The sequence below is a fragment of the Nesoenas mayeri genome, assembly GCF_963082525.1.
Source record: "Nesoenas mayeri genome assembly, chromosome: 1".
NCBI classification, from domain to species: domain Eukaryota; kingdom Metazoa; phylum Chordata; class Aves; order Columbiformes; family Columbidae; genus Nesoenas; species Nesoenas mayeri.
In genome coordinates this window covers 38034507-38053311 of record NC_137541.1, presented here as the reverse complement: position 1 = coordinate 38053311, position 18805 = coordinate 38034507, and the positions used below count along the sequence as shown (strand labels likewise).

General features: G+C 41.8%; 1 protein-coding gene across 1 annotated transcript in view; it reads left to right on the top strand.

Annotated features, from left to right (window-relative positions):
- RBFOX2 (RNA binding fox-1 homolog 2) overlaps positions 1-18805 on the top strand; it is a gene marked incomplete at its 5' end in the record, with an annotated part of 167551 nt that overhangs the window by 124738 nt on the left and 24008 nt on the right. Inside the window, one exon of the mRNA XM_080349804.1 lies at positions 11413-11466. Within this exon, the coding sequence (XP_080205930.1) occupies positions 11413-11466 (54 nt within the window). The remainder of the gene's footprint in view (positions 1-11412; positions 11467-18805) is intronic.

The following is an 18805-nucleotide window of genomic DNA, read 5'->3' as shown; positions in this document are numbered from 1 at the left end:
CTGCTATTATGTTTTTTAGCTTGCTTTATGCTGTTGCAGGGCTGTGCGGTTGGCAGTTCCGTCCGGTTTGGATAAACCGGTTGCTGAAATCACAGCCAGTTCTTGGACCACCTGCTACAATCTGTATTTAGCACGTCCTGCTTTGTGCTCCTGCTGCTCCCCTCTCCTGGGAGCTGTATCTCTTACATAAACCGTTCCACGTTGCTGCTGCCCCTTCCCTCGAGACCAGTGCTTGGTTTGACAACTGGCTCCTTTCACACTCGTTCACCTTGATGCTGTCCCTCCCTGTGCTCCTGGTGTGGGAGTTGTGGATAAAATGGAAATTATGAGAACATCCATGTCCTGGTGACTCTTACCTCTGCTTTGCAGATGAGGACACGCAGGCAACGTGAATGAACTGCCATACTGAGAAGTGACTTCTACAAAATGCAGCCAAATTGCTTGCATTAAGGTTTCCCGTGCATTTTTTCGGCCCAAATGGTGCACAAATGGTTGTACGTAGAAGGGCTGGGGAAATACATAGTATGAGTTTGTTTCTGTTTTTCCCCAAGTTATCTGGTTTTGGTTTATTTTTTTCCGTAAGCATCATCTCCAGTCCCAGCACACTCATGTAATTTTAACTGGGATAAGTTGTATAATCCCTATAGAACCTTTTGTTGGTTCACTTGGCCTTGTGTTTGCTGATAGGTGTGCCCACCAGAAGAGCAGTTATCTTTGGGGACATAAAAAAAGCCCACGTGCCATTTTCCTGTAACAGAGAGCTTCTTTGCCAAGGAAATAATCAGTGGTTCTTGCAGATCTTCCTTTTTCTCTCACTGCTGCTTTTCTCAGCATGCTCAGAGCCTCAAGCAGGGGAGCATTTCTCTCGGAATCCTCCTTGCTCCTATTTCTTTTTCAGGATCAGGATGCTTTCCCTTGGGTGATTCACTGAAACCTACCCTTTCTCCTACAGGGGGTTGTCTGAGTCTTCAGCTGTGGCTGGCCTGTAACCCCCATCTTTTCCTTCTGCCTTCTGTGTGTCAGGTCACATCTCCTCAACGTCATATCTGAGAGACTCAAAATCCTTGCCTGGAGTGATTTTCCCAAGCTAGTGTACAAGGAGAGGAATTGGGTAGACAGCAGAGTCGTGGAGGAAGAAATAAATGTGATAGTAAGGAGGGAGTAAAGAAAGTCCCCTGAGGATGGAACAGCATGTGAGAGGTCAGCCCAGTCCTGGGGCACAGAACATTAGCTGATGCTTTCATCCAGGCTTGAGTAGAGGTGGAGTTGAGATGTGTTGTCCCATGTGTGATTAAATGGATATTACGTAACGCTTTCCTTTCTAACTTTCACTGTTTTTGAGAGCTGCAGACATAAGGATTTCCTGACAAATTCAAGTTCACAGAATCATAGAATATTAGGGATTGGAAGGGACCTCGAAAGATCATCTAGTCCAATCCCCCTGCCGGAGCAGGAACGCCTAGATGAGGTTACACAGGAAGGTGTCCAGGCAGGTTTTGAATGTCTCCAGAGAAGGAGACTCCACAACCCCCCTGCACAGCCTGTTCCAGTGCTCTGGCACCCTCACTGTGAAGAAGTTACTTGTTTGAAACCATCTCTTACCTATTATGTGTTTCTAACAAGTCCTTGAGATATCCTCAGGAATGGAACAAACATTTCCTTATGTATATGCTTTTTAGAGGGAGGCAAATACAATAGGCTGCTTAAAACAGGTAATATTTACTTGACGTTTCATGACGCCAATAAAAAGACTTCCAGAAAGCTCCTAGAAGGAATAAGTCATTTTTTAAATGCACATAGTTTTGTGCCCTCTGTGGAATAAATCAATAGCTGACCTTGTTCTAGCAGATAAGGAAGAGTTAATAGCTGACCTGAAACCCTATGGTTGCCTAGGCACCGGTGATTGTTATTTGTATTTACTTTGTGCAAGCAGAATATGGCATCAGGCAGTAATGTAAGGAGCTTCAGAAAAGTCTGTTTCTTCACGTTTAAACAATTGGCAGGATAACTGCCTGGGAAGGTACTTTTAAAAGGTAAGTGTTAATGGAAGCTATAAAGTATTAAACAAAATGATACTGATGGCCAAAAAGGCATGATTCCACAGTCACTGAAGCTGTGTTAATAAGACACGAAGCATTCTTCATGTTAGGTAGGAGGAGGAAGTAAATGGTAGTGAATAGGATTGCAAACTTAAAGAAACAGGTGAAAAAGAAAGTGTGCTAATCATGGAGATATCAGTGATGTAGGTTCAGAGGAAAAGACGTTGATTTTTTACATGCAGAGAAAAGCTCTAGGTGCCAGTACAATATAAAATTAGGAAATAGTTGTGCATTTTTTGGGGAGGAAAAACCAAACCAAGAACAGAAAAACTATGAAAAAACAAAACAAAAAGCAAAAAAAAAAAAACAAACCAAACTTGCTGTGCATATGATTTAAGAGGTATTTGTAACACATCTGGTTTTGTAAATAATTTATGACAAAAGAGGATGAGACAGTACTTGCTAATATTTAAAACCCAGCAGATGTAGATAAGGTACGTCCAAAGGCGACAGTCAAAACGAGGAGCTCTTTTCTTCATTAATGTTAATTTTTAGCCAATACTTGTAAGCTAGGGGAGTTGCAGAAGGCTGGAGTGGTGCCCATCAAGATTTACTGTTGAAAATAATTGAAAAGGGTGACCCAGAGAGCTACAAACTATCTATGTATTGATTTAAGATAAAAATATTTTTGGGGAAGTTTTAAAAATATTAGCATCTGACAAAATGCTTAAATATCTATTCACTGTGACTTTGTGTAAAGTAATATACATCTTTGCAGACAAATACTGTCTTGTCTATTTTGACAAGGTTGTACAAAGCAGTACTGATATAGTTGAACATTGCTCAGCCAATTTAATTCATCCAAGTGGCCAATGTTGGTTTTTAAGAAAAAGAATACTTATCTCAAATAAACACAGCACAACATTAGAGGAATCAAAAACCTCTTTAATGACAGATAATAAAAAGCAGTAGTTATTGGGGAGATATCAGTGATCAAGACTGTTTCTCGTGTCAGTTTCCCCAGGGGTCTGTTTCAGTCAGTGTTCTGTTCAGGATCTGTATCAACCCATGGAGACAGTACTATTAAAACCTTACTGGCAAGGTTTGCAGTTAAAAAACTATTTGAGGAGGAGGAAAGAGAAAGGTTACTGTTAGAGAATGACTTGAAAAACCTGGTTAACATATGATAAATCTGACAAAACCAGGTTTGATGCAGCTCAGAGCAGTGTACTGCATATGTGGAAACCAGACTGTGCTTGCAGGATGGAAAGCTTTCTTTGGAAAACACAATTTTGGAGAGTACTAGCGATTGTTGAGGATGGCTGCTTCAATAATACAAAGGCAGATACCAGGTTGAAGGAGGGTTGTGGTCTTGCTCATGTTCAAATTTGAGAAGGCTGTAACTACATGGTTTTGTTTACTTCCAAGACCAGCTTGTGTTGGGTACATGATTTGCTCAGCTTATTAAAGCGACATTGGTGGATGGCATGTCTGTTGTTTACAGGTGCTTAGGCATGGATGATACCTACTAATAGGGGGTTTAGGTCTTGTTTACAGTCACAAGATTTTCCAGTTGGAAGCTGAGATTAAACACAATTAACTTTGAAATAGAAGAAAAATTCTTAGTAATTTTGGCTAATTTAAGCAATGGAACAGCTTTCAAGGGTACAGAAGAGTTGCCGTCAGTGCTGAAAAGAAGTTAGAAACTCTTTTCAAAATCTTACTATGCGGTTTCTGAGGAACATTCTTTGTCTAGTGTGTGTAAGGACTCTGACATGATGGTAGTAGTCTTCTCCATAACTGCTGGTAGGCTGTCCCCTTCATTACTGGACTATGTATACAGAAGAAAAGCTCATATTTCACTCAACACATTTCCAGTCCTTTCAACTCTGTGCTTTGATTGTGTCTGTGCTTGTATCTCATGGTTGATAGCTTCAGTCCTTCCCTCTTAGGCTTCAAGAAACACTTTTCCTCCCAGTATAGAACTAGTTGAGGTACTTCGGGCGGTTCTGCCCTTGAGAGTCAGATGGACTTCGGAGTCTCCTGGGGAAGATAGAGGCCAAGTTGGACTGCATGCAAGAGGAAAATCCATCTGTTCTCAAGCTGAGCCATGAACTGCTTCCACAAAAACAAGCCAAGTGGATTGTTTTGGTAGTTCCTATATGTTTCTGTGCACTAAGTCCTTCTTATCTGTTGTGAGAGCAACAATACAAGGAGTCAGACTTGAAGATTCTCAGAGTTTACTGTGGTGAAATGCTCTTTGCTCAAGAAACTTCAACTATTTTTAAAAAAGGAGATGGTGTAAGATAAAAATAAGGACTATGTTGATGACGATTGCAGATGAAGGTGGGATAGCACAGTACAGGGTGTGAATTCTCTCAGGCTTTGGCTTCAGGTGGAGATGTTGCCTTCTTTACAACATATTCAATCCATGGCTACTTGTAGGCTGTTAACTGTTTCTGGTGGGGAACATTATCAGCCCAATCAGTAAAGGGGTTTTGTGTGTTATCAACTACAACACTGATAATGCATAGCTGTTTAATATAGAGGTGACCATTCTGTCACATTTAATAACTTCAGTCAATGACATTATTAGTAACTTCATTTATTAAACATGACAGAATGGTAGGTACTTTTTTTAACACTAGATTTTAAGGCAGGTACTGTTGTTATTGTATCACTACTGTGGGCTTCTTTATAGTGTATGTTATCCATAGACCACTGCTTTGTGTGACCCAAGCAACACAGCTCTGGGAGCTGAGATATTTTTGGAAGCTCTTGTAGCCTTCGGATCTCAGCCTCTGGGGAAACATTTTGGCACTTTGCACTTCCTAAAATATCTCAGTGGATATAATTTCTCATCCAATTTCATTTTGATGTCAAGAGTGCAAAACACCTCCATAAGCCTATAGTTTGAGGTTAAAGTAATAACAAGCTAGACTACAAACTCTTTCTCACCAAGAATTTGGTAGAATTTTAAGTCCGTATTGGCCAGTAAATAAATTAAAATTCACAAGTAATTAATGATACACGAGTATTGGCAACAGCAGAAAACTGCTCATTAGGTGTTAAGGTAAGTAGGTGAGTAATATGATAGACTAAGAAGCTCTGACCTTCAGGTGTTGATGGAGCGAGGCCTGAATACAGCAGTAGGAAAGTTGCTGAAAGGGACTCTGCTTTCCGAGTGGATTGGACATCTAAAGGATGAAATCCTGCCTTCTGGATATCAAGATGTATTTTAGACTTTTTAATCTCTGACTAATACTGACCACTCATCACACATAGCAAGTCTGATGTGCCAGTGTTGGTGGACAAACGTTCTGACACAAGGTGGCCTCTTTGTGACTCTTCCTGCGATGAGAGAGCGCTCCAGCCCTGTCACAGGGCAGGACTTTGTTACTGCTGATGTTGCTTAGAGCTGGAGGAGATGCTGCTGTTTACACTGATATGTTTCACCAGGGCAATTTCTGGAGTCACCTTTTGCAAAGGACTTGTGTACTCGTTGTTACTTGAGCATCCAGCCTTGTCTGAAGGGCTGCGCTGGGGACCATGGTGCTTCTGCACGAGGGTGCTGGTGCCGCTCCAGCTGTCAGCAGCTATTGCGCTGTCTGTCTTGCTCTGCAAAAGCTGTGTGCTGATGCCAGAGGACATAGAAACTTCTGTAGTGACCATCTGGTGGAAGGCAGCAGTGACTACATCATACATTTATCTAAGATTTGTTTGTTTTCATGTGAGTTACCAGAAGAGTCTGCACTGAGACTGGGCTGAATGTCATTTAGGAAACAGTGCTGTGCTCTAGCTGGATTTACTTGCCTGAAAGGCTTGGGTAAAATTACATGGAGTTGTCTTTTATAGCCCAGTTTTATATACATCCAGTCTACATGTCTGAGTCCTCTCAAATTGAGTTTTGAATGTATGCTGCTTTTGTGGGCGTGAGTCCAAGTACCTTTTCTGTGGCAGCAGTACCAGGTTACAGTTCAGTCACACCTCTGGGGATGGCACAAGGCAGGAACAAGGAGCTGTAAGTGTAGACCTGGAAGCTGGCCTGGTGTTAAGATCTCTGGAACTGAACCCTGCTGTACTGTTCACCTCCATCTTGCTGTTCTGTGTGAGAATCTTTTATTTGTGAGTCAGAGTATAACAAATGACTGAGAAACTATGTTCCTCGTCACTTTGTTTGCTGGGATGGCTGCAGTCTGTAAATCTGTACTCTTCATCTGGCTTCCTTTTAAAGTCTGGCTTCTTAGAAAACATCTGTGTTGTGTTGGGCAACAGGTCAACCCTAACAAGGGCTTGTTGGTGCTTGTTTACTGTCTGTTCAGTTGGTAAACTGTGGAAGTGCTTTGGTTTATAAATCCTTGATGCTTCCATCTTTCTGTTAACAAAATGTGCTGGTGTAGCTTGACTGAACAGGGTTGGCTGTAGTAGGGTTGACCCTACTATTTTAAAGATATGTGATTCAGCTTTAGGTGGGGAAGTTCAATGTAGTGGTAGCATAGCTCTGGCAGACCCTGGGCTGCCGTAACTAAGCACTGACTAATACACACTACAGTGGAGACAGCTGTTTTCAGCTGAAAGTACATCCCGTGGAGCTGGGGTACGGGTGCTCTCTGCATATGAAATGCTCTTGCTCATGCACCTTAAGCCTAAGGCCCTGAAGTGGTTTCCTGCATAGGAGTGTGGTTCCCTGGTTATTTTGTATTTCGATGGTCTTTGAGAATAGACTGTTTGGCACCCTTGAGGTTTAGCTGGGTCACTGCACTCATCTTTCAGTGAATTTTGTAGGGCCCAGTGCAAAGCTGCTTGGGCATACAGAGTTCTCTTGTAGGGATGTGAGGTTGTTGAATGGTGGCTTATGTTACCTTTTGTTGTTCCTTGATTTCTAGAGATTTTGCCTTGTACTCCTGTTGTTTGCATCTTTAGGGTTAAGTTGTCTGGCATATTTTGGAGCTGATTTTGAAAGCTGTAGACAGGGAGAGGCAGCAGGGCCAGCTGGAACAGAGCCTGCAGGAGGGGCCCTACCAAACTGTCAGTGCCTTGGAAGGCAAAAGCTCTCTGGTGCCAGATCTCTCAAATTTATTACATGTAATGTAGTTATGGCCTCTGCTGGAAAAATCTGCTGCCTTCGTGTCATCTGGGTAGAAAGAAACACGCAGCGTGATATACCCTTCCTTGCACAATGCCCTTGCATCTATGGTAAGGTACATCGTGTTCAAGCAAGAAAATTGGGTTCTGGTCATAGCTGATGTCTGTTAATATCTTTATGCCTCTTAAAGCTGTTATTTCCAACAGACCCTGCTACCACTGTAGCAGAGATGATTCTCATTTACCTGCTTTACAGAAAAATAGCTAAAAGCTTGTACAAGGCCACTTCAGGGAATGGAGCACAAAGATATAAAAAAGATGCTATAGCTCCTATGCCGTGGCATGACTGAAGTGTGTGTGTATTTCTGTCCATCATACGGTATGTGCGCGAGTGGTTCACCTGACATGTGATGAGGGATCCTGGCTTTTTGGACATGGAAGTGAGCATTTGGGATGTGTGATCCTGCAATGTCTTCTTCAGAGGCTGTGAACTCTGCTGAAGATTTTTTTCCCTTGCTGCCGTGCAGGGTTGTAAGTAGAAGTTCTTGGTAATCATTAAGTGAACAAATCGAGTCTGCAAGCACAGTGATTCATGTCTTCAAGGTTAGAGATTAGAGGCTTAGTCCTTATGTGTGACCTAAGTATGGATCTCGTTTTATTTGGCCAGACCCTCTGTCTGCTGGAAAATACAAACATGCCTGTATATATGATTTTAAAAAATTACTGTGGGGGCACTTGGTGTTGACCCTTGTGTTTAGACGGCCTAGCATTTTCCATACAAAAATTATGACCTTTCATTAAGAATCTCTTAAAACTTCCATTGTTTGCTGTAGGCTGTTGACATTTGGTAGGGGAAGCACCATCAGAGAACAAAGTGCCTTTTTATGTTCCACTAAATTAGATTCAGCTTTGAAGGAGATATAAACCGTTAAAATGAACTAGTGCTTTTTTTCCTGCTTTCATTCTTCAGGAAAAATTCTGGCACACTACCAAAAAAAAGTGCCTCCAGTGCTGGACCTGCTGTAACCACTGCAGCAGTGAGGACAAGAGCCATGATGTTAGGGGCTGTCAGAGCAGTTGTGCCAATGGCTGCGGCAGAGTCTGGAAGAACCCAGCACATGTCCTGTTGCCTCACGGCCGTGCTGCTTTCTTCCAGGGAGGTTCATGGAGCAGAAAACCCCTCCCCAGCACAAACCTCAGCTCATCAGTTGGCCCCTGTTGTCACTGCTCCTTCTCTCCCAAGCAGGTCCTTCCATCCTGCCTCTTCAAACAGTCACAGCTCCTAGGTAGAAAAGAGATTGGGGCACTTTGCATAGGTGGATGTAGCCCATTGCAGTAGACGTCAAGTCTGTGCATGCTGCAGCCACAAGATTTGGTGATCTTAATTCTGTCACCTAGGAAATGACACACCTCTATGATCTACAGGGCAGGGAGGCAGCCCTGCGGCCTCTCATGGAGTTAGGTCAGGGCACTTGCATTCTGTGTCACTGCCAGCTTTTTGTCAGCCACGAGGAATTAAACACACAAGACAGGATTTCCCGCTGGTGTGGAAACCCTGTGCGGTGAGCTGGGCCGAACGGGGCTGGCGGCTGCGCTGGCAGCGATACCCGAGGATCCGGGCCCAGCTGGGTGTGGAGAAAGGGGAGGATGGCACAGTATAATTGTGCACCAGAAGCTGCACAGTTTGTTCTCTTTCAAGATGATTCTAATGAGGTAGAAAATGGTGATTTTTTGATGGCTTTGAAGATTCTGAAAATAATCTTGGCATTTGCATTTATCGAGAGTCAGACTGTTTCAGCGTGTGTGGCAAGGCCAGGCAGCTGAGCTGATCTGGCAAGGACAGATCTGCTCTTGGTCAGGATGTGCTGCTTTCCGCTCCTGTTTGTTGCTTGGAGCCCTAATGTTCACCTGACCTTTTGAGCCTCTTCAGATTAGTAAACCATCAAAAACTTTGTATTCATTCCTTTTGTTGGGCTAGTTTTTCACAGGATTGGTGAGCTGTATCAGTTTATCTACAGGTGAGAATGAAAACTGGAGCCAGCTTTAGGAAGCTATTAAGACCAGACACAGAAGGACAAGGGAACAGGTTGCCCAGGCAGGTGGTAGATGCCCCATCCCTGAAACATTCAAGGCCAGGCTGGACAGGGCTCCGAACAACCTGATCTAGTTGAAGATGTCCCTGCTCATTGCAGGGGTGTTGGACTAGGTGACCTTTGAAGGTCCCTTCCAACACAAATAGTTCTATGATTCTAAGGGAGTAGGGGCAGCCCATTGGCAGCCATGAACTGTTAAATTGGTTCAGCCCCTTTTGTGTAATGACACTGAAATAGTCTACCAAGAAAGCAATCATTCCCGATTCCTTTCATGGCAGTGCCCAAGCCATATGCAACAAAGACAACAAAAAGCAATCAATGGGCAATCTCCTTTGTAGACAAGCCCACACCAAGCATGGGATAGAAATAGAAAATATATTTTAGCTGTGATTGGCACAGCAGTGGTCAAAGAGGATTGGATCCAGCATGGATCAAGCCTAAGCTGTTGATGTTGAGGTTTTAAGGAAAATGGATGTTTACATTAGCATTATTCAAATTTCGTGTAACGTGGGATATTGTGAATTCCATTGTTCTTGAGATGAATAGAAGATCAAGTATTGTCCTTAAACAATAGAACAGTAAAAACAACATCTGTGAACCAACATTTATAAAAGAATACAACTATCTCCTTTTTAAGAATGGAGAATGGAAGCAGACAGAAACTATAGCTAAAATTGTTGGAAGCATTATGTTTGCTTAAAGACAGTTGTGAAATACTTGTTCAAGGGACTTAATAGCTTTTTATTGCTTTACATATTCAGAACTTCTCCTCAGTCATCATGGCTCACGGTTGTAAATGTTCACGTCTGTGAATCGGGCCACAACTCTTTCAAGCAGGGTACCCACAGAATGAACATTCTACTCATTTTCTTCCAAATGGAAATGTTAGTTTTAAAAAATTTGGCAAATATTATATTAAGAGCACTGTGGCAAAGTGAAGAGTCTCCTGAAGGCTGTGTTCATCATCTTTCCTAACTGAAACTGTCCTTTCCTTGTTGACCCTTCCTTCATTTGGTACCACCTTTAAATCTTCTGCAAGCAGTGAGGTCAAAACCGTGTTGATGGAAGCTTTCATAAATAATGGGATAGGAAAAATACTCAGAGCATTTGTCTGAGCACAATATGCGTCTCTAGAACAAAGACTGCGCTGTATATATGCTCCCGAAAATGAGATCTTAAGCCTTTCTTTCTGGAGAGCAGACCTCCAGTTTGGAAATACAACATTGAGGGGACAGCATTGCAGGGCTCTGTTAAAGTGGTGATGCTTTTACCTGTAGGTTACTGCTTTGAATCTGGCCAGTTCACTTAAAATATTTTATGTGTTCTAAGGTAAAGGATGTGATCTGTACATGTTTCCACAGGGTGTGGTAAATCTTTTTTCTAGCTTGTAGCTCTTGTTACCCACTTTTGATTTGTGCTAAGTGGGGAGCTCTTTGGAACCAGTTGTTGAAACAGCGCAGAGCAGTGGGGCCTTGCTCTCCTTGGGGTCTCCACGCTGAGGTCAGAATTGTATCATACGTGATAAACTTGCATGGGTTTTTGACAGCCTGCTGTATGTGGCCGGTTGAAGTTGAATTATGTTTTTCTGAAAAACAAACTGTTGGGGGTTGGTTATTTTTGTGGTTTCTGAATCTGCCATCAATTCTTCCGAAGGTTTGGAGTCTTGGAAATTAAAGTGTGGTGAGGGACTGGAAAGGATATTTAGGGTTTGGAATCTAAAAGATCGAGAGTCTGATGTGACCATCCTCTCCAGAGAAATGACGTCACTGTTAAGTTTCTCTTTGTGATAGCCACTTCAGGAGGAAGATGAAGTGCTGAATTACATTTGAAGAATGTTGTTAGATTTCTGAGATTAAATCATATAACCATGTCTTAGATGAAGTAGTAGAATGAGGGAAGAAAGAATTATTTAGATTAAAAGGGGGAAAATGAAAGACACCTCAGATCCCTAAAACTCTTCTGGAGATTGTTTTTCTTCCTTTAGACTTTTGTGAAAAAAACTGGGATCTATGACCAAGAGGATCCACATGTCCTAACCTGAGAGAACTGGGTCACATCAGTGAAATTTTATGCCTTTGCCTGTACACTAGAAATGGAGATATTCTCACCTCCTTTCTTGCACTAAGCAAGACTCCAAAAGGTAGGAAGAATGCCAAAAATAAATATTTTTATTTTTTCTCCTTGTCTCTCTGCAGCAATTCGGCAAAATCCTTGATGTAGAGATAATCTTTAATGAGCGTGGCTCCAAGGTAAGTCCTGTTTCTGTACCCGCTTCTCTTGTTTTGATTGCAGAGTAAAAGGCAGTTCATTGCCTAGAGAATATACTCTGCAGAGATCAGCAGGAATTAGCATGATGGGGGAAGGGAAAAGCTATTTTGGGGGATGTCTCCTGTTCCCTCTGACTCCAGACTCTAAGCATGGTCATTTCTGGGCAGCATGTACAAATGCTCCTAGGGACTCCTGTCTGTAATGTGGGATCAATTTCCCCACCCTTCTGAACAAACAGGGAGTCAGTCACTTGAGCCCTCATACCAACCTGTTCCCATTGCACAGCAATGGGTGCCCCCTGGGGAAGGCAGAATAAGGTGTATAATAGCTTTGGGTGATGGGAAAATGCAAGAACAAAGCTTAACCCACCCATCCCCCAACCACCTTTTTGTTACGTTAAAATACTTCTACAGAAAAACTGTCATATCTCGTATATGAAAGGATTTTATTTACTGAATTTTGCAGACTTTCTCGGCACTTCTGAGATACCAGCCTTTCATGTTTGAGATATTTGATGCTTAATATAAGAATCCTCATTCCCCTTGCCCTGTCCCATGTGGAACTCTCCCCACTGAATTTGCATTCACACGCCGATTTTCCTCGTACAGTTATATTAAGAGGGAGGTTTTGGTGAGGGTTAGTGGTAATTTATTTCTCTGGAGATGAGATTTCAAATGTTGCTCAGGTCAGCTGCAGAGAGATTCAGTGATCTTTGTCCTAATTGGCAATTGGTTCTCATCACGTAACCAGTATCACCACAATGACAAATTGATGTGATTCTCTCTCTGCCCAGGAGGTTCAGCACTGGAATAGCAGGGAGTTTTGCAGGTCAGGAGCGAGGTGCATTGCCAAAGCTCTATGGGGGAAGCTTGCACAGTGCATGTCTATACTCTGCTTGACTTAATCAATGCTAAGATTCCCATTTTCAATTAAAACAAAGTTCCCCTCCTCCCCCCACACACGTGTGCGCACATGTGTGCATGCACACAAGAGATTTTGAAGTTGCAATTCAGCTAAGCAGTTTCGGTTTAGAGTCTATGCCTTTCGCTTGGATTTGAGGTTCACAGTCTTAAGGTGGCCTCTTTGCTTCAACATGTATTCTGGGGTATGTTCCTGTTCAGAGCCCTCTGCAAATTTCCACCCATGCTGCCCAAGATGCATTCTGAAATTCTTCAGTCTCTGTATTAGCTGGAAACCAGAAAGAGGTTGATCTGTATACAAAATAAATGAGTATCGGCCTTTTCCCCATCCTTTGTTTGTGCTTAATACCACATTTATGTTGTTTAATAAAACAGACTGAACAAGTAAATGTCTAGATAGCTTAGTTAGAGAGTTTTACTTCCATTTGTGAATAGAAATCTATACTCTTTACCAAAACAATCACCTCTACTGAGTTTGTAAATAGTGATTCTGCTCTCTGCTTTTCTTCTGATATTTATGGACCAGAGCTGTCAGTGAATTACTCTTGATTTCAGTAATTTCTGTTTGGCTTTGGGAATAACCTCTGGCCTCTGTCAAATCCCTACTTGTTTGGATGTAATTGCAAAAGAAAGAGCAAAAATAACTGGCCTGGCAAAGTGGGGAGCTGTAGCCTTCATCCCTCACTGCCTGTGCTTTCCAGAGCAGTGTTTTCCCCTCCACATGTGAACTTCACTCTCTCTTGCATCTATACAGCCCTGTATTATACGCCCACAGCTGCCCTTGCCCTTCTAGGCAACGCTAACATTGAAGGCTTTCTGTGAAGACTTGATTTATGGCCATGAAAAGTATCTTGGTGTGCACTTGTTAAAGCCCAAGACTTCTGGTTTTCAGTTAAAACAGAAATTATTGCTGAAGAGTTCCTTGATGAGTTTTGTCCCGAACCCTTAATAAATATATGAAAAAAGAAAACAATCCAATGAGATGTACTTCCAGTCCTTGACCATGCAGTTTTCTACTGCTTTTTTGTCATCTTCTAGCAAAAAGCAGTTGCAAAACTGAGAGCCTGTGTGAGGGATGGGACAGAATCTGAACAGAATGAGAAAACACCCAAAGAGTAATTTTGTGGTATCTTTGCATCCTTCTCTACCCAAAATAATTCCTGTTTTTAAAAGAATGCAAGATTATTCCTGCTTAGCATGAAAATGGGAGGCCCCAGTGTTTGAGTGGGGTGTAGCTGCACGAAGCACCTGGTATTCACATAATAATGGAAAAACAACAGTTTGGTGATCTGATGGTGAAGCAAAGGAAACGGATCTTTCTGGAGGCCACTCACTCACTCTTGGGTTCTTCCTCCACCTTAGGAAAAAAATAAATCTGAATGCATTTTCCTGCCCTGTGGTTTCCATTCTAATCTAACGATATGAAACCTCTCTCTCTCTTCTTCTCCTCCTCCTCTCTCTTGGGAATCCGAAAGCAGATGCTCCTGCTGCCTGCCTTGTGCTGTGTTCTCAATGCTCCCTTCCCTTCCCCGGGTTCCTAAGGGTTGTAGAGTTTTGTGTATATGTTTTATAAATATTTAAAAGATACGATGTTAAATCCCAAACTGCCCTGGGTTTGCCCCCACCCAGTGTACGATGGGGTTGAGCAGCGCTTTGTCCCTGCTGAACTGTGGCAGGAGATCTAAGCTGGGATGGCTCCAGGGCTAGTTGGTAGGAGGGACAGGAGGAAGAGTGTGGGTTGCATTCTTCCTTTTGAATCCACCTGAGATGACCAGGCTGTTTGCTTTGACAGCCTGGGGGAACCAGATCAAACCAGCTGCACCTTCAGGATCTCTGTGTATTTAGGAAGTTTGGTGGTCAAAGAGAGCACCGCGTGTCCATTGCAGCCACCTCGCGCCTCAGGTTCTTGCATTTGGCTTCAGAAGTGTTACTTGTTGACTCTATGTATCACGGCAGAGTAGGAGGCAGCTTATAATTAGTTTTGTTGATTCTTCTTTCAAAGCAATGTGAATTCTTGTTTCCTAACTCAATTTCTGCCCAGATTCAATCTATTTAGTAGGATTATATGAGTCCTGGTAGACTCTACACTGATATTGTTTTGCTACATGTGAGAAACAAGATACAAACTTAAACCATTCCTTCAATTTCATTTTGTTTCACTCTTGTTTAATAGAATGACATCAATCTTCCCTTGATGTGTTTAGTTTTTTGCTTGCTTCCAGGAAACTAGCTGTTTGTTTCATTTTTGTCCTGTTTACCATCACATTTCTAGTTCTGACCTCTATAAGTGCCTTTAAATAGCATTCTGCTCATGGTTGCAGTTTACCCTGCACTTCACTGAACCGTGAATAAAACACCTCCAGAGGAAGTCGAGAGAGCAAGGATTCCTGCTCCTTTTGTTAGTGGAGATGCATCCTCTAGATGCGTATTTTGGCACTGTTGTGCTGAACCGAACAAGTGGATATATTTGCAGAATTAATGCAGTCTGCCTGCATGACGAGTACCCTGTGGCATTTGTGAAGCTGCAGGGGAAGGGAATCCAAGCTCTTTGCTCATCAGCTGTGTACTGTGTGTCGTTCCAAGATGTGCCCTCAATGACATTCAGAGACCAAGAGTGCGTAAGCACACAGCAAAATCTTGGCTGAAGAGGGAGCTTTTTGGTTTTTTCTTTATTTTTTAGATTTTTAATTGTGAGAGTTCATATTAGTGCAGATGACAAGCTTGTGGTTTCAGGCTGTTCTAAGTTTGTGTCCCTCACTGCCTTGTACTTGGGAGAGCCAAACCTCCAGGTATTTGTGTGCAAGTGTCTTGGCTATACAGTAGCTTTTCTCTTCACAAAGAAATTGCATCTGTTGGTGAGTGGAGTGCTGTAAGTAAACTAAAAACTTGTGCAGAAAGATGTGTGGAAACAGGAGGTTTTTCTGTTTGCAGTTAACTGTAGGCTAACATAAGACTGTTAATTCAGGTTTTGATAACTGTACCTAAGAGACTGTGTGTTTGCATGTGCATTTATTTCTTCTTTGAATGGATTAGGTGCTTGGACTTGAGCCACTCTTGTTCTGGACTTAGTTTCCACTCAGTGAAATACATACAATCCCTTGTTACATAAAATAAATTACAGGTCTTGTTTTAATTTTAATTCTATTTTTATAATTTCTATTCGGATGTCATCAGTTGAACCAGAAATACAAATAGGGTTATTAACACAAAGAGGCTTAATAACAAATTAAGTACCAGTGACCAGTGTGGCCTTCTCGGGTCACCAAATCCTTTTATAATGCCAATGTCGTGAAGGAGACATGACCTGTGTCCCTTTATCCTAGTTCAGTCAAGTACAGTTTTATGCCTTCAACTCTGCAGAATGAAACTAATGAGTTAAATTAGTCCATACACTGAACTAGTTTACTTAAGGCTGCAGTTGATTGCTTGATAGTATAAGCTGATTTATTGCTCCTGTGTGAGCTCCTTCCCGGTGGTGCTTGTTTCCCTCCACAGGCACTGGAATCCAGGGTGCTACACCACAGAAACAATGCAGCTAGAAAATAACCATGCAGGGTTTTTTTTTTAAGACACATTTATGGGGTTTTTTTAGGCAAATTTATTCCTGCATCCAGTTCACCAGGTTGCACAGGTATACAGATAGGTGCTTATGTGAATGTGCCTTAATGCACTCCAAGTGTGGCGTGGGTACAGGGAGGAGCTGGAAGAGCTGCCAAAATGTTGTCAGTGTGGTTTACACCTATTCCCTCTCCAGCTTAAAGTGTGTATTTGTGGGTGTAACTTCAATAATGTGTTTCTGAATTTCGTGCTGTGTTTCTGTCAGTGCATTCAGTCCTGCTCATCTCAGGTGGATTATAGCTGAAACCCTCCTACTCTATCCAAATGCCTTGGAAACAGGTAGCCTAAGCTGCTGTCTCCTCGGCCATATTTTCAGGCTCCTAAAAGTTTGTTTATTATGGAAATAAGGGAAAACCAAACCAAAACAACAAAAAAAATTGGTGAAAAAAGGAGCACAGCAGCAGGTGACGGCAAGGCCGGTTGCTGGCTGCATGCTCCAGTGGTACAAAGCAAAGATGCTGCTGCTGAGGTGACTGGTCTAAACTCTGTTACAAATGCAGGGTTAACAATGCATGGATTTCAAGGGGCTCTGTTTAGTTTCCTTTGGTTTTATTTTCTTTTTTTTATTTTACTTTTTTGTTTGTTGTTTTGTTTTTTGTTTTCTTTTTTTGTTTAATTTCTGTGTTCTGGCCACACCCAGGAGAACCGTCTGCTTTTGATTTCTCCCTTTACGGTTACATGGTAAATTTTCTTTCTCATTCTTCAGAGATGGAAACATTCAAATACTATATATACATTTATTATTTTTTTTCACTGCTCATCATGTTGCTTGTTATTTATTGCAGAGTCTGAGGCCAGACTAAAAGGGTGGCAGTTACTCGGTCTCTTCAGGCCCTTTGAATAAACCTTTGGGTAAAAAGGGGTTAGTCCGGCACTGCAAATTACTCACCAGTCCTAAAAAATGTTTGCTGGGGTTATTTAGTGTTCGCTGGGTACACTGAGGTTTAAACTTACTTTCTGCTTGGAAGAAGTTCCTGGCAGTTGCTGGTGAAGAGGAATTGTTGAAAATTTCACCCTTGTTATCATAACAGCCTTATTAAACCCAAGCTATTTGTATAACCTGGATTTTAGAAACCTTAAGTCTTCTTTCACCCAGGATTGTATCTTCCCTTTCTCTAGCTCCATACCTACTACTTTGGAGCAAACTGGTACCTACCATAAAGTTAAGCTAGTACATATTGGGCATCTGCCACCTCCTTTTTTTCTTTCATTTTTCTTTTTTCAAGGGCAAGACAACTTTGGGAGGGAAAACTGTCAATTGTTTATTGTATATGTATTCAGGTAAAAATTAATCCCTATTCTTTACAGGTCATCTGTGAGAAGGAATTAAAAATTATATGTATGCACTTTTTTTCTCTCCCACATAAAAATATGTATATATAATTGCTAGTTTTTAAACTTAGAAATAACAAAAATGTCAAGTGTCGCTCAGTTGTTTTTCGTTACGAAAATTTGAATGTCTAAGAGATGCGTTAAGAAGACAAACCAAAGGGGCACAAATACTGACTTTGCCATAAGTCAACCATGTAAAGCATTAATTCAACATTGACATTAAATGGTTCTCAACAGAGAGTTGGCACAAGCTAAGGACTGATCTGTCAATAGAACAGAAATTGTGGTTAATTAGTTATGTTGTTCAGAATCAGATTAATTCTGTTTTAATTCACATTGTTAATTATTTTCATATAGTCTGCATGTGGATTGTGCCCTACTTTGAGTTAACTTACTAAAATTAGTGAAAATTCCTAATCCGTTTAAACATATTTGATGATAATGTGGTTTTTAAAATCCCATACAGGCATCACTAATTGCAAACAAATGTGAATTAAAATAGTCTTAGTTTGGTTCTAGCCTGTGCAGATTAATGTCTAAAAAAATTACCTTCCCTCTGCTCTCCAGCTTTCAGTTCACATCATCACTGAAGACATAAATTTCATTCGGTCTCCACAGGCTTGTCTAGAACAAACAGAAATTTTAATGTAAAAAGAGAAGAGGGAAGTAGAGATTCCTGTTGCAGTCTTTACCTCCCCTCCTCCCCCAACCTTTCAGAGATGCTTTTTTCCCCATTATATAGAACCAGAGGGAAAGGTGCTGCTCCGTTTCTCAATCTTGCCTTTCTCTGTGGGGGTTCTTTGAAGCAGACACAATACCCTGTCCCTTCATAATCAGCTTTGCTATTACACCCCCCGCAGCCCCCCTGCTTCCCTGCAACATACTCGAGAGTTATATGCGGTTGGGCTGGTTTATTAGCCCCAGTCTCTTGTAGCTTGAATTTTAATTCATTTAAACAGAAAACTTCTATGCTGTTCTGAAAAAAGCATCCGTTTGTTATTTAGATAGCTTTTTATTTACAGCTGGAGAAATGAAGTTATCTGAAGCTTTAGATTACTGGGTTGGAGCACTCTCGTTGATCTCAACATTGCAGTACTTGGCTAAGTTCTTTGATTATTGCTGTTCAGGGAAAAAAAAAAAAAGTAAACCCTATATTTTACAAACGTGCAACAGTTTTGTGCTGGAAACCTGGCTGTGGATGATAAAGGCCAGCATGCACAAACATCTTGGGCCTTTAAAGATGAGTATTGTAAAGACCTTTAAAAAGCACTTGAAAGGTGATGGCTTGCTTGTGGCTTGTTGCTAACAGTGCTTAGAAATCAAGATGCTGCTTTGAGGGATCTGGTCCATACATACCACACCGAGCTGCCCTGGGGGGGCCGTGAGGCCAGCATGCCGGTTCCCTGACAGGGCATGGCTCTAAATCACTCACATCCCCTCACTCTCCCAT